The 15,928-nt window shown below is 35.5% G+C and overlaps 1 protein-coding gene across 1 annotated transcript; it reads left to right on the forward strand.

Annotated features, from left to right (window-relative positions):
* Positions 1-295: 295 nt before the first annotated feature.
* On the forward strand, positions 296-15,484 carry LOC110729836 (tRNase Z TRZ3, mitochondrial-like). Its single transcript, XM_021909617.1, has 13 exons — positions 296-618; positions 7,178-7,760; positions 8,170-8,259; positions 10,253-10,297; positions 10,466-10,520; positions 10,664-10,707; positions 10,796-11,206; positions 11,283-11,551; positions 11,704-11,848; positions 11,942-11,980; positions 13,341-13,741; positions 13,853-14,489; positions 14,967-15,484. The coding sequence occupies exons 2-13, from the start codon at positions 7,392-7,394 to the stop codon at positions 15,285-15,287; spliced, it is 2,826 nt and encodes a 941-aa protein (XP_021765309.1). The 5' UTR covers positions 296-618; positions 7,178-7,391; the 3' UTR covers positions 15,288-15,484.
* The last annotated feature ends 444 nt before the right edge of the window (positions 15,485-15,928 follow it).

Here is a 15,928-nt window from a genome sequence, read left to right on the forward strand (position 1 = left end):
CTTGGTTATGTTATGTTGTATATATAAAGAGTAAGTATGAAGAATCTATCATCTTATGAATTTTGTCAAGATTCCAAATGGGAAGACAAAAAGGAAAGGAGGGAGTACATTACTGAATATACGTGAGAGATATACAATAAATATTAGGACTTATTTGCATTGACAAATCTGGCAGCGGTTTCTTTAACCATTAGGTTAGAGTTTAGGGTTTTAGGGAGGCGGGGATAAGATAGAAGGCTAGGCTTTCAAGAGGCTTCAACACTGTAAATACTTCTAAAATATATTTGTGTGTCTACCACTTCAACATAGTCACCAGCAACCTCCTCCTTCCCTTCCTAACAAACTTTATTTTCTAAATTCCCTCCCTTCATAGCAAATTATTTTTATTTGTATTTTGCTATTAACAAAACTACATTTCATCAAGTCATGCATCTAGCTCTTGTACCATCTCTCACAGATAAATCTCATCATATATATCCAATTCACTTCTTAGGTACATATGCTACAATGTGCATTTATATGCGCCTTGATTCAAGAAAAGATCAATCTTATGGAAGAAAATCAAAATTAAGGCTAAAGCTTCATAGCCTAACGATCAAATCAGTAAATTACCTGAATGTAAGTTTAATCTTGATTTTCTCTTAAAATGTAAACATTGATTATCGAATTTTTTACTTTATGCTCATATATCAAAATAATCTGGACATTCTCATAATTTTCCCAAAAATAAAATTTATTTTTTAAAAAAAATAACTAAATTTGACGTTTATAGATTTTTAAAAATATCTTAGTTTTAGATTTATTGATAAAATTGTTTTGTTGTTTCTTTTCCAAAAAGTAGCAAATTCGCCCAAGAATAAAGGGAGGGAATTGAACTTAGAAATAGACAAGCCTAAATCTAGCCGGAAGTGTGTGATCTAATAATGGTAATAATCTTATGATATCTAAAATTTCATATGGAAAAAAAATGTGATGCTTGTTCAATTTGACATTTTTTTGTATAGCCAGTTTTTCAAAGTTTATCATCAAGTTTTCAAATTGGATAATCGGATTTTCAGATAAGGTCATAATTTTTGAAAAAAATCCGAACAACGTTTGAATTGAAAATCAGAATTTCTTAATTCAAATGTTCATTTGCAAATGTAAAATTGAATAGCCAATATTTTAATTAGGTCAAATCACCCGAATTTTCTAATCGAATCGGATACTTTGGCACAACATTATTTCTGATGATTATATTTGCGAGGTTAAGAACGATGATTATTTTATATGAAAAAAAGTTGGCCTATACATGTCCTTCCTCCGTATCCGATTGATAATTTTGTTAGTTTATGAATGTTGATAATTTTGTGAAAAATTTGGCCATATGATCCTTATATTAAGATCTTTATCTAACACTACTCTTTCTTATGCAATTGTCAGGTTCCTAGAATATTGTTGAGTCAAATAGTGTTCTTTACCAACAAGGTCAAATTGCCTATCTTGTTTTAAAGTATTAAGGGGTTGCCCCTCTTGTTACTGGTTTCAAAAGATTGATAACCTTGCTAATGTAACAAAACACACTAGTGGAAAAAACACTATTAGCAACTGGCAAAAAGTGACTTTTAGCAACTGACATGTGGGGCTGCTATTACGATAAGTATGATGGGGATTTTAAGGACGCCCTCGAATCTCCAGCTAATGCCCGCATTTATAATCTGAAATTACGTTCTTACCCTTGTTATAAAAAAATTTAAGTTTACCTCAACTTACCACCTTCACCGTCCACAAAAATTTGATAATAAAATAATAATAGCAACAAAATTAACACAATAAGAACAACTATAATAATAATAATAATAATAATAATAATAATAATAATAATAATAATAATAATAATAATAACAACAACAACAACAATGAGCAAGCCTCAGTTTCTCAATTGAGATACTAAGTTTGTTTTTCAAATGGCATTTTTGCAATTATTTAAACATTGTAGCAGGCCTCTTTGGTGATTGTGTGAGAAGATAGCATGTGATGAGATGACAGAAGTTTTTCCTTCGTTATCTCCGTAGTCTTCATCCTTCCATCTTCCTTCCTTATTCCTTTCTCATCAACAATGTGGATTCATCCCCAAATCCCGACCCCAACACATCGATTCCGGCGGCTTCGCCGCCATATATAACGAAAAATCCTAAAAAAAAATATGTAAATTAAGGGCATGGTTAACCCTAAATGGTAGGTATTTGTCGTTATTTGTGAGTGATTTCTTCATTGTCGTAGAAAATTTCGACCTTTATTAGTGAAGGATTCTCAAACTTCATTGTTGAGGAGAGATGGGTATGTTATTTGTGGGTTAACGCTGTTAAGCTTCCGTTAGTCTCAAAAGACGAAAATACCCAATTGAGAAACATACCATGAGAAACTTCTATTTTCTCAATAACAATACCAACAACACCAACAATAATAACAAAAACAATAAAAACAACTCTCCTTCTCACTTTTATCCGTTGAACCTCCTACTCTGAACTCTTCATTAAAATTAGCTTATGGACTTTCTCCTCCATTGAAACATCCTTCATTTCAAACAATTTATGGATTCTCTAACACAACCTAAGTGTAATATTGGTAATACACACAACACATTGCAAATCCTAAAATCGAACACACAATCAGTCCAATACACTAATCCCAAATTTTAACATAGTACTGTATATGATTGATATTTGCAAAAAACTTAAACTGCAGATTATTTTCGCATACTATACAAAAAATGTAATTATAAAGAAATCCTTAAGCACAACAAAATTAACAAATAATTAAATTGGGATTAGAATAATCAATTCTTCACGAGGCATAAATGGGTAGCAAAAATCAACATGTTTAGGGAAGGAATGTAGTCGGGAAACGCCTCAAAATGTCGTAACCCGCGGGTGGAAACGCCTAAATTTTTCGTTTTCACTTGTAGCGTTTTGTTGGAATCGCCTAAAGATTTCATAACCCGTAGGTGGGAACGAAAAATTCCGGCCTTTCCACCTATGGGTTACGCAATATTTGGGCGTTTTCTTTAATTTTTTTTTTTAAAAAAAAAAAAAAAAAAGTTGCTACTGGTTGTGGTGGCCTGGTGGTGTTTGTGGTGGTGATGGCGGTGGTACTAGTGGTTGGTGGGGGAGATGGTGTTGCTTCAATGGTGAGAAAGCTCCAAAGCTGTTGCAGTGGAGGAGAAAGTTGTTTAGCCACTTTCATGGAAATTTAAGAGTAGGTGGCTCCATGGATGATGTGAGAAGGAGAGGGGCATAATAGTCCGTTCAAGACAAAATATGGGCGTTAGTATGTAAAATGAGGGCGACGTTTAACATAACCCCTAATTAATTTTTTTTATTATTTTTTAACAAATTAGTTTTGGGAATGTGTATACGAAATCATAAAGTACTCCATCCTTTTTTTTTAGTTGATACATTTTGACTTTATCACTATTAACACACATCTCTTTGACCATGTTTTGTGATTTATACCTAATGAAAAATATAGTCATGTGAGTCTTGTTAGATATGTCATGATATATATCTTTAAAAAATCATTTTTTTTATAAGTTTTGCTTATCGTTAATTAAAAATATTAATGATTGAATTTGTACATTGGCAAACGTGACTAAAGACGCGTGTCAACTAAAAAAAATGCTTGTTTGTTTTCACTCTCAAAAGCAAAAGTGAAAAAGTAATATGAAATTAAGTCCCATCAATTTTGCACAAAATTTTTACTAGTGTATTTTTTTTTTTATTAAAATACCAAAAGGTAAATGTTAAGTGTATTATGTAATATAAAATGTTGTTTGATTAGTGTCATTGTATTTAATCAAAATATTGAGGGAGCGTTTGGTTGGGGATATTCCTTAAAAGGCGAGAAAATCAATTGCCTTTATTCCCGTTGATATTGTTTGTTAGCCCCTTTTTTAATTTTTAGTTCCTTTATTGTTGTACCTTCTCCATTCCCCCAAACTCTTCTAAATTGATTCACCACCATACTAGGTGTGCCAATTTTCTATCCTTAGCCACCACCCTACTCCCCCTCCTACCCAAGCACCTAGCTACCTTACCCCAACCACTAGAACACCTAGCCACCCCATCGCCTCCCTTTGTCGCGCTTCCCCCACACTTGCTGCCTCTCCCTTTCCCCTGAACCACCGGAAAAGCTACCCTTCCCCCCCCACCCCCCAAACCCTATAATCCTCCTCCCCCTCCCTGCGAAAATGCCACCCGCCCCTCCCCACACCCTCGAAACCGTAGCCACTAATTTGAGTTATCGAGTAAGTTCAAGGCTTTCAATAATGACAAGTATAGTTTCCATTTTAAAAATGGTTAACCTAACTAATGGACTAATATTTACTAAGGAATTTGTTATATACACCGGGTGCACTGTACACCCAACTAATCCAAGGTTAGTTTTTGCTCTTCATTTGATGATTAAATGAAAAACAATCATCATCAAAATGAGAACAAAATACTCATGGGTGTACGGCGCACCCGGGTATATATAATAATCTCTTCATTTACTACTTTCTCTGTTTCTTTTCTATGTTATGATTTTGACTTTAGAGGTCATTCAAAAACATGACTATAAAAATCTACTATATACATATATATATGAAAAATTCATGGGAATAATCCCACCTTTGGGCCGTTCATTTATAATAATCCCACCTTTGGGCCGTTCGTTTATAATAATCCCACCTTTGGATTATTTTTTACTAATCCCACCTTTACCCCCGATCTTTTTTAATGGTCCCATTTTACCAGAAACCGGTTGAGTAGGTAATTTTTTTTTTTAAAAAAAAGATTAATTTACACGTGTCACAATTTGATTTGTCCAAAATTAAAAAAAAACCCCTACCCTGAACCCACCCATCGGATCTTCCCCTACCACCCCTGCTGCTCCTCCTCCTCCCATCACCCCACCCCTGTCGTTCCTCCCCCTCCCCTCACCCTTGTCGCCGCCGCTCCTCCTCCCTTGCCTCACCCTTGTCGCTGTCGCTTCTCCTCCCCCCACCCCTCACCTTAGCCGCCTTTACCCTCGCAACAACCACCCCCAAACTCGCCTCGAGTTCCCTGAAACCCATTCCTAAAACCCACTTCAATTCCTAAACGTCCCACACAATCAAAGTCACAAATCCGCATAACAATAACAATGTGGGGGGTGTTGGGTTTTGAGATGGGTATTGTTGGGTTTCGAGGTGGGTATTTGGTAGTTTGGGTGGGGATTCGAGGTGTGTAGTGGTTTTCGGGAGGGAATCTGTAGAATAGAGTTTCAAGGTGAGGTGGTTTAGGTGGGTTTTGGGACTTCTGCGTGGATTAGGGTTGGTCGTGGTCGGCGTTTAGGGAGGGGAAGAGAGTTCGGTTTTCGGCGCTCAGGGAGGGGAATAAAGGGGTCAGTGACGAAGGGATCGGAAGGTGTTTTGTGTGGTGGGTGTCAGGGGATAGGGTGGTTTTCGGGAGGGAATCTTCCCCTTTTTTTAGTTATTTTTTTTAGACCAATCACAGGCCGCCATGTGTCATGTAACCTATTATAACAGGTTACATGACCGATTGGGACCACTAAAAAAGATCGAGGGGTAAAGGTGGGATTATTAAAAAATAATCCAAAGGTGGGATTATTAAAAACGAACGGCCCAAAGGTGGGATTATTCCCATGAATTTTCATATATATATATATATATATATATATATATATATATATAAAGGGGAGTTTTTTTTCCAAGATTTTAGAGAGCCACGTAGGATTTTAATTTTTTAAAAATTAATAAAGCGCCATGTAGGATTAGTCTTTGTAGAGCATTACGTATAGGATTATGCCGCGTAGGATTATTATTTTAAAGCGCCACGTAGGATTAAAATTAAAGGTTTAAATTTATTATAAAAATAAAATATTATCTTTTAAAATTGAAAATTTTATCTAAGAGAAAATAAACAATTTAATTTATTTTTTATTATACAAAAATACTATTAAACTTTACAAAAATGAAATTCACGTTTAATTGATTTTTTTTTAAAATTTGGATTAAATAATGAAATAATGAAATATGAGAAGTGATAATAATAATTTTTTTAAAAAAAAACTACCGATAAAAAATATCAGTTTTGAATTAGATACAAAAAATAAGAAAAAATCATTGAAACTAAAAATATATCCTTTCTCTTTTTTCAGCAAAAAAAATATTCATCATTTATCATTTATTCGGCTAAAAGATTAAGTTCTATGTTAATAAAACTTATCATATATAATAAACTTTATCACCACTTTAAATCCAATATTTTTCAATCCTATAAAAATCATCTAATGTTCCACATAAACAAACGTAAAACTTTTGCAGGTAATGAAACATATTTTAGAATTTGAACACCATGAATTTCTTGAATGCGATGAACAGTGATCATAATTAAAAAGTCAGTCATAACTCATAAGTATTAATTTTGCAAGGATGTTAATTTTGCAATTCAAGGGGGCGGGTTTAATTACGCAACTTATCAACTGGCATGATTAACGATTGATTTACAAAGGATGATGGAAGCTTGGAAGATTTAAAATTTGTTTGTATATGTGTGAACCTTAATTGTATAAGATTAAAAAAAATAGTAATATTATGTATTAATATTTTGTTATTTTGATTATATATTAATACATCGCATGGGTTTAAATCTAGTATACTACTAGTATTATAAAGATTAAAAGCATATCATCATGTGGGATGTTAATTGTTGGATTCATCTTATAATAAATTATCAAATATCATTTTTGTATAGAATTTTTATTCAAATTATATCGAAGATATTCGTGGTCAAAGATGTGCATTTGAGACCATAAAAGTCAAAGTGGACCATTGAAAGAGAACAAATTATTTACCTTTAAGTTTCATGTTTGTAAGACATAAACTTTTACTTATATATAGGTCAAGTAATGGTGTAGTAAAGTTCATTTCATTAATACACATCTTATTTTTTTCCTATGTGACTGTGTTCGTTCTCATTTTTGTAATACCTTGTATAATTAAGGACATAACACATAATATGTTTATTTACCTTTACTTTTGTAATTTTAAGACTCAAACTCAATAATGAGAGTCAAGTGAATGACTTTTGGAACTCATTAGAACATTATAGGTTTAATTTTGCTGTATATACACTCATTCCCATCTTTGTGTTAGGTTGATAAATTAATAAAATATCATCTTATTTTACCACAAGTCATAACTATCCGCTCAAAGTGAGAGTACGGTTCGAAATCTGCAATGATGTATCATGTATGGGTCCCGTCAACCAAGAAGACCATGAAATTGGGGTTTAAGCAATAGAACATTTCTTGTAATCCTTAAACCCTTGTTTTTGGGTAGAAGAACTACCCAATAAAATACAAATACAATGTCCCAAATCACAACTCTCCGCCTCCTAATTAACCATTCTCCTCCAATTTTCTCACCTCTTTTCTTCAAACCCAGAAATCTTCATCTTCCAATCAGGCGTTTCTCTCTCCTCACTACCTTTTCTTCATTACCCAAGAAGCAAACAAATTTGCAATCTTCTCCTGCAAAACCCCTCAAGTACAAGAGCAGATATAAGAGTTCTTTGGCTGAGAAAAAGAAGGGAGAAGAAGGTGCAAAAATGGCGGAAACTGAGTCTTCTGGGTTTAATAAGAGGAGGGCAATGGGCAAAGATAAAGATGATAAGCCCAAGAATCTTCAACTCAAAGTTAGAAAACTTAATCCTGTTAATACTATCTGCTATGTTCAGGTATGAATTGTATTGGATTTTTTTAAATTATTAATTGTTGTTGATTTTGGGCATTTTCAATAATGGAAATTGAAATTTTCAATTGTTCATCATTTGGGTATTTGAGGGTTTTTTGTGTTTTTGGTTAGGGTTGTTTATTGTAGTTATTGAAACTTGATATAGGGTTTATGGGATGTGATATTATGACAATGTTCAGGATATAATGGTTTTGGGTTGATAAATTCGGTATGATTGATAAAATTATGTTGGAAAGATTGGTTGGTTTTGAATGAATTAATTGGATTGTCAAAGGTTTATCAAATTGATTTTAGGTGATGCTGAAAGATACTGCATTGCAAAATGAAATGTTATTTAATTTAAGGTTGGTTTGATACTGCAAATTGTGTAATGCCGGGTTTGTGAATTACAGATTCTGGGTACTGGAATGGATACTCAAGATACATCTCCTTCAGTCTTGCTTTTCTTTGACAAGCAAAGGTTTATCTTTAATGCCGGAGAGGTAACAATGGGATTATTCTAGACTTGCACTCTCATGTTTATCAGTTGGAAAGGATTCTATTGAACTGCACTCACTGCAAATCCATGGATTTCAATACCTTTTATTGTCTTATAGCTAATCAGCCACGCTTCACCTATTTTGTCATGTAATACAATTATTTGCATTCTGTTGCAATGATAGTGTTAACTGATAACAAATAGTTTGAAGATACATACCAAAACAAAACATGTTTTAGTTTACCATATCCTTTGGGTGCATGGTTCTTGCCTTCTTGGTCTATATTAGTTACCCATCTTGTGGTATAATTCAAGATTAATAATTCAGTGCTTACTTTCACATCTTGGTCAGAAGTGTTTATATGAAAATACATACAATTATTTTAATTTCAATGTAGTATGTAGATCGTTGGTTGTGAAGATGCCAGGGTTCCCTTTGTATTTCAATAAGATATGTATTTTCTTGTTGCATCTTTTCTTTCAAGATAGTGCTCTCAAGGTGAACAATTTGTTGTGACCAAATATGCAGATGGATTTGGATCATTTACAGAAACTCCCATAATTACACACTATGGTTCTAAATGGCTTTCTTAAGTCCAAAAGATTCGTGTTTATAATTACAATGTAGATGCCATTCAACACATATGCAGGATTGCCGAAAACCTTTGCTGTAGGAAATCTTATCTGTGAAAGAGATGGCTGAAAATTGAATTTTTGGTTGGTGTGCATAAAGTTATTCCTGTATTATTTGTCAGTTGATCATAAAATGGAACCCAGAAACTTTTCTGTTCCAAATATCTATCCAATATCTGATTCTAGCTCTTAAATTCCTCGAGTACAGCTTCTTTAATCTTCTGTTTAGGAAGTAACTGTACTCAGTAGAATGGAGAAACCATATGTCTTCCTAACAAACCACACTCCTAAGTATATCTCAGGGGATTCACCCCATAAAAAATTATAAAGTGGCTAGGAGTGTATCCGTTTGACCAGAAAAAGAAAAGAACTTGAAAGAGGAAACTTTGAGCATTCGGCCTTGGGTGCAGATGGGTGTGTACCCAAATTTGAAGTCAAGGCTCTGTCAAAAGGAAAATTTTCCAAATGCATAGTCTGTTTCCCATATTATGAGATGGCAGAGGCAGCTCGACGATTTGATGTCAGACACTAGCTCAGGCATTGGGTATATATTTTCTTTCCCATCTGAAGCTTATTCTTGAGGACAGGACTTGGGTTGGTTCTAAAATAATGTTAGAGAAAAGGAAATTAAAGGTTGGCTCCAAAAATCTGTCCTTTTCTAATTATGTTTCAGCTGCAGTCTGGTTTGGTACTGATTAAGACTGATTTAAGGTTATATTTCTAAAGAATTGTAGTAAACAAGTTTGACTGTTTATAGCACAACAATAATGTGAAGGACAATTTAGCCAGTTGAGTCGTATTCTCCCTGAAGAGCATGTGTCTCTATTTTTTCCCCTTGAAGGATTCACTGAGCGAGCCCCCAGTTGTTGGATGTTCTCAATATAGGCTCATAATTTTTCTCTGGGTTTTGTGTTGATGAACTCAAGTTACCTATTGAACTGCAGATAAGTATTTGAAGTTTTGGCATGTCTTTATTGCTAGTCCTGTATTTTATGTACTCCTGCCGAACTAATTTTCTTGGCTTTGGTAGAGAATATTGAGAAGGTTATTTTATTGTTAAAATGGAAAGTGCCTCTATAGTGTCTTGCCTTCTCTAGAGTCCACTGTTAAGACTTAAGACGTTAATCAACTAGCCCTTTGTTTTGCATTTTGTTATAATTGTTTTCCCAGGTGAGGGAAACACTGATTTAGCTGTTGTATGCATGGGAACATAATGTATTCCATTCTTTAAATCTTAAGTGAATTCTTGTCATTCCCCCTTATGCTTTTGGCTACTATATTTTGTGCCTTTATCTTATATGCATGCTATCAATTTCTAAAGCAGGATTGAGATATTAATTTTAGTAATTCATTGCTTTGCTCAGGGTTTGCAGCGTTATTGCACAGAGCACAGGATTAAGCTGTCAAAGGTCAATCCCCTTCTATCATTGACTCACTCACACAGAAGCTCATGGTCAGAGTTTTTAAACTGACTTTGCAAATAGGCTGTAACCTAACATGTTGTAGTGGGGAAATTTAATATGTCACTATTCTAGATATTGTGAAAATTGTTGCTCTAACGGTGCATTTTTTCTCAGATAGATCACATATTTCTGTCTCGAGTCTGCTCAGAAACTGCTGGAGGACTTCCAGGTGTCCATTTTTGCTCCTATTAGTACTCGATGCATGAAGCACAAGCTATATGCTGTTTCTTAGATGAAGTAATTGAATCTAAGATAATGTTTGTGACGTAGAAGATGATTAAGAGGCTCATAAGATGAATGTTGTTTATGCAGGTCTTTTGTTGACTTTGGCTGGAATAGGGGAAGAAGGAATATGTGTATGTATCATCTTCTGTTGGTAGATTTGTTCCATTGAAATGAAGCTTGTGAGTCTTATAGAATGTTACTTTTGTTATTGACATGAAGGTCAACATGTGGGGCCCTTCAAATCTCAAGCAATTGGTTGCGGCGATGAAGGCTTTCATTCCAAATGCTGCCATGGTCCACACTCATAGCTTTGGTCCCTTGCATGGCCCTGATGAGATAGCAGTGTCTGATTTGTCTAAATTTTCAGGACCCATTTTACTTATCAGTGATGAGGTTGTTAAATTATCAGCTATACTCTTGCAACCAAACGAGGATAAGGAAAGTATAAACAATGAATCAGAAACATCTATAAAACCTAGAGATCTTTCCGTAGTCTATATTTGTGAGCTACCCGAAATTCAGGGAAAGTTTGATCCTGAAAGGGCTAAGGCACTTGGACTGAGAGCTGGACCAAAGTATCGGGAACTGCAGCAAGGAAAATCAGTGAAATCAGATCATCGTGATATTATGGTAAAGCTGATAAATTCAATAAACCTGCCTGATTTTTTTTTTTGTGTAAAGTCCCTTACATATTCATTCTTCACAGGTTCATCCTACTGACGTGATGGATCCTCCTATTCCTGGACCTATTGTACTTCTTGTTGATTGTCCAACAGCTTCTCATTTACAGAATTTATTGTCAGTGGATTTTCTCAATAAGTTCTACACAGATTTCTCTGGTAATTTGTCTGAAAATACCAGGGCAGTGGCTTGTGTAATTCATTTAAGTCCATCATCTGTTGCTAGTAGTCCTGCTTATCAAAATTGGATGAAGAGATTTGGCGATGCCCAGCACATCATGGCTGGACATGAACGGTGTGTTAGTTTTATCTTTTCTTTTTAAGAATTCTTCTTAAATCTTGTGCTTCTGTCCCTCTACATTTTCTATGGCCTTTTTCCTCCAGGGTTTGCTAACTGTGATGGTCTCAGGAAGCTTGTAGTTATGAAATTTATGCTCGTCTTCGCAGGAAAAATGCTGAAATACCAGTTCTAAAATCAAGTGCTAAGATTGCAGCAAGACTTAATTACTTGTGTCCTCGGTTCTTCCCTGCTCCTGGGTTTTGGTCTCTTGACACAGACAATATTTCATTAAACTCTACTTTTTCAACAAAGGTTTGTTTTACCTTTTCCATTATGTATCCCTAAGACTTTATCTCAACATGATGGACATTTAATGCAAGAGTAACTGGCTTCTCTTTCTTACAGGACCCTCAAACCACCATTGCTGCTGAGAATCTTCTTAAGGTATGGCTACTGGTTAGGATATTGACAAGGTCAATGGGCATTCAAGCAGTGGGGTGCACCTTGATTGTCTGTTTTCCCTTGTTCCTTTTCATATGATCATCACTGGTATTATCACTTAATATTCAGCCACAAAGACAGGCAACTTCTATGCTGAGGAGCTGTGGCTTACATTCTACCTTTTAGTTTAGCAATCTTCTCATATTGGTCCAAACTTTCAAGTAACTCAATTTAATCTCACATTTGTATCCATCTTCTTAAACATGGACCGTCATGAAAAAATACCGGTTAATCAGTTATAAAAGGTTAAATTCCCAAGTGGCAGTTTTTTTTAATTAAAATTAAAAATCCATGTGGCAGGCTAAGCCTGCAAATACCCTTCTCTTCCTATTTTCTTCTTCCCTTTCATCCTCTTTATCTCTCCTCCTCTTCTCTCTCTTGCAACCAAAAAAGAGACAGAGCCCTACATCAACTTTGATTTTGTTAAACCCATAGCTACCATAAATTCACATCCATGGAAAATTGGGTCCAAGGTCCAACTTCAAAGTTCAAAGATTGAATAATGAAAGGATACTAAACCAATTTTGTTGCATGTCACTGTGAATGTGGCTGACTATTTTCGTGCCTTTGTCAATTAGGCAACAATCTTAATAACGAAACCAATGTAGGAGCCTGTCTATGCCTCTGTTTTCTCATGCAACAACTAGAGCAGCTCTTTTGCTTCTACCCACATTTGCACCCAACACCCAGACCTCCTGACAACTGACCCGTCCACCTGCACACTGCCCCTTTCTTGCGACTCCACTGGTGTCCCTCTGCCCCCTCTCTCTCACATCTCTTGTCCCCCCCCCCCCCACCACCCACTGACACACACACACAAAAAAAAAAAAAAAAAAAAAAAAAAAAAAAAAAAAAAAAACCTAAACTGCTAACAGAAGCCACACCCTGGCCTATGACTTTCGACCACCATAGTGGAATAACATGTGGGGAATGGAGAGAAGTTTCAAATTTTTATTACAGGAGAGAAATCAAAGGGGTTATGTGTTTTTCTTTTACCGATGAGAGAGAGAAAGGGGTTGGAGTTCCACATAGGTCACGTTGGATTTTCTTGGTTTGTCAACTGGCCACGTAGGATTATAACTTGCTGTATTCATTCATTTTCCATAAGGGTCCATATTAAGTATATGGATACAAAAGGTGGGATTATATTGAGTTAATTATAAGTTCGGACTAATGTATAAGTTCAGACCAATATGAGATCACTGAAATGTGGGATAATTAGCGTCAATATTATATGCGTAATGCTGCCCTTATTATATAATTCTGTAATTATAATGAGTTTTATTGTTATTTTGTGATACAGTTCAATTTGCGTCCATATGCAAACCTCGGTTTGGACAGATCATCAGTCCCTGCTTATACTGGACCTGCTCAAGTTTTGGATGACTTACGCGCCGAAATTCCTGAGATTGACAATACAGTGCAGCAAGTTAGGCAATTGTGGAATAGTCCTGTGGAAGTTAACGGAGAAATGTCATTAGAAAATAACAATTCTGTTGTGGAAGAGCCATGGTTTGATGAGCTTGGTCTGCCCAGTTGTTTGCAAGATATAACCCGAGAGGATATGGAGATTGTCCTTCTGGGCACTGGATCATCCCAGCCTTCCAAGTACCGTAACGTGAGCTCTATCTTCATCAATCTTTTCTCAAAAGGGAGTTTGCTTTTTGATTGTGGTGAAGGCACATTGGGTCAGTTGAAGAGAAGGTGTGATTACTTGTCTTCTTTTTCCCTGGTATTTAGAGAATACTTTTTTTTTTTTTTTTCTCTAATCTGACATTTACTTGTCTGACATTCTTTTCGCTCCCTCTTGAGCAGATTTGGTGTAGAAGGTGCAGATAATGCTGTGAGAAATTTGAGGTGTATATGGATTTCTCATATTCATGCTGACCATCATACAGGACTAGCAAGAATTCTTGCTCTACGTCGTGATTTATTGAAAGGAGTTCCTCATGAACCTTTGTTAGTTGTGGGCCCAGGACAGCTGATGAGATTTCTAAATGCATATCAAAAACTTGAAGAGCTAGATATGCAATTTCTTGATTGCAGGCATACAACTCAAGCCTCTTGGGATGCTTTTGCCAGTTCTCTCAACTCAGATCAAGGATCATCATCTCCTACTAATTTTGGAATTAATGTTGATTCTACACTCTTTATTAAAGGAAGCCCAATGCAAAGCTATTGGAAGAGACCTAGTAGCCCAGTTGGAAATGCTGCTTCCATGGAAAGACTTTCGCACTTGGGTAAAGTGCTGCAAGATGCGGGGCTAGAGACCTTGATAAGTTTTCCTGTTGTGCACTGCCCACAAGCTTTTGGCATTGTCCTGAAGGCTGGTGACAGAATCAACAATGTTGGTGAAGTGATACCAGGATGGAAAGTGGTGTACTCTGGGGACACAAGGCCCTGTCAGGAGCTGATAGAAGCATCTCATGGCGCTACCGTCCTAATACATGAGGTAGATCTATAACAAAATTGCAGTTCATTCTGTCATTTTGCTTTGGAATGTGTTTACTTATTCAATCAGTTGGGATTTAGTCCAGTATAGTCTAAAGCCTAGCATCATAAATCTTATAGCCCCATTGGAAAGGACAGATCTTATTGCACTCGGTGTTAACCAGTGTGATATTCTGAACTTTATTTGGAGGATATGTTTGAAAAAAGTAGCTGAAAGATGGTAAATTGAAAAGCTTCTAGCTCAGATGAAAAGTTATTTGATGTTATCGTACATGGTAGACAGATTTGGATTTCAGTAAAATTGGATTAAATTATTTCAGCTAATTAAACTTAAGTTAATTGATGCTACTTATCATTCCCACTCATTTTCAGATTATTTAAGGATTTTTTACCCCAAGGAAAAACGGATCATTTTTCATTCTGATAGGAGTACAAAGATTTAAGAAATTGACAAACTGACAAAGTATGATTTTTGCAGGCAACCTTTGAGGACGCCTTGATGGATGAGGCTGTGGCTAGAAACCATAGCACTACAAAAGAAGCCATTGAAGTGGGTGAAGCAGCTGGTGTATATCGCATAATTCTTACACACTTCAGCCAACGGTACCCAAAGATTCCTGTGTTCGAAGATGCCCACATGCATAATACGTGTATAGGCTTTGACATGATGAGCATCAACATGGCAGACTTGCCTGTTCTTCCTAGGATTCTTCCTCACCTCAGACTTCTCTTCAGAACTGAAATGGGTGTTGATGAAGCAGATGATCTTCTTCCTGAGGCAGTTAGTGCAGCTTCTTAGTCGCATTTTTTCTTCCGGCAATGTCTTGCTGACTAAAAGGGGGGGGGGGTAATTTTTACATCGCCCGTGAACTTGTAAATTGTTCCACAAATTGTACAGCCTCTTTTTGCTGTGGGATATTAGTATGTGCTGCCATTTCTGTTCTAGATATATATTCTTTTATAATTGGAATGAATGAAAATATAAAATATATGAAATCAAGTACTTAGTGCTATTTTATACGTAGTATTAGCTAATTTACTGCATCATGAATGTTTTTTATCTTCTTATAGGTCATACTTTTGTCGAAGAGAAATGAATGTTTTGAATGGAACTCACTTCTGTCAGTGTCCAAGTATAACACTACTTAACTGAAAAAAGAAAAAAAAAAAATATGTTGACTTAGATTCAGTCAAAGTGTATCGGTGTTGACCATTACCAGAATTCAGAGACCCTTGGTCATGCGGATTAAAACAACGGTTATTTCATCTTTCAAATACACCATGTATATTTGAGTTTAACAACAATATCACCAAATACCCAAATTAGTAACGGACATTAACTCTGTTAGTCTATATTTCTTTTAATTAATAAAAATTAAAGTTATTTAATTATAATTATAAAAAATAAACCCAACCACCCACAACTCCCCAGCCAGCCAC

Source organism: Chenopodium quinoa, unplaced genomic scaffold (genome assembly GCF_001683475.1).
Source record: "Chenopodium quinoa cultivar QQ74 unplaced genomic scaffold, ASM168347v1, whole genome shotgun sequence".
Classification (NCBI taxonomy): domain Eukaryota; kingdom Viridiplantae; phylum Streptophyta; class Magnoliopsida; order Caryophyllales; family Amaranthaceae; genus Chenopodium; species Chenopodium quinoa.

Bases quoted from the DNA above. Each gene is read 5' to 3' on its own strand.
- LOC110729836 (XM_021909617.1), top strand. From the start codon at position 7,392: ATGTCCCAAATCACAACTCTCCGCCTCCTAATTAACCATTCTCCTCCA. The intron at 11,207-11,282 runs GTAAAGCTGATA...CATTCTTCACAG, and splicing joins CAGATCATCGTGATATTATG to GTTCATCCTACTGACGTGAT. The intron at 11,981-13,340 runs GTATGGCTACTG...TTTGTGATACAG, and splicing joins CTGCTGAGAATCTTCTTAAG to TTCAATTTGCGTCCATATGC.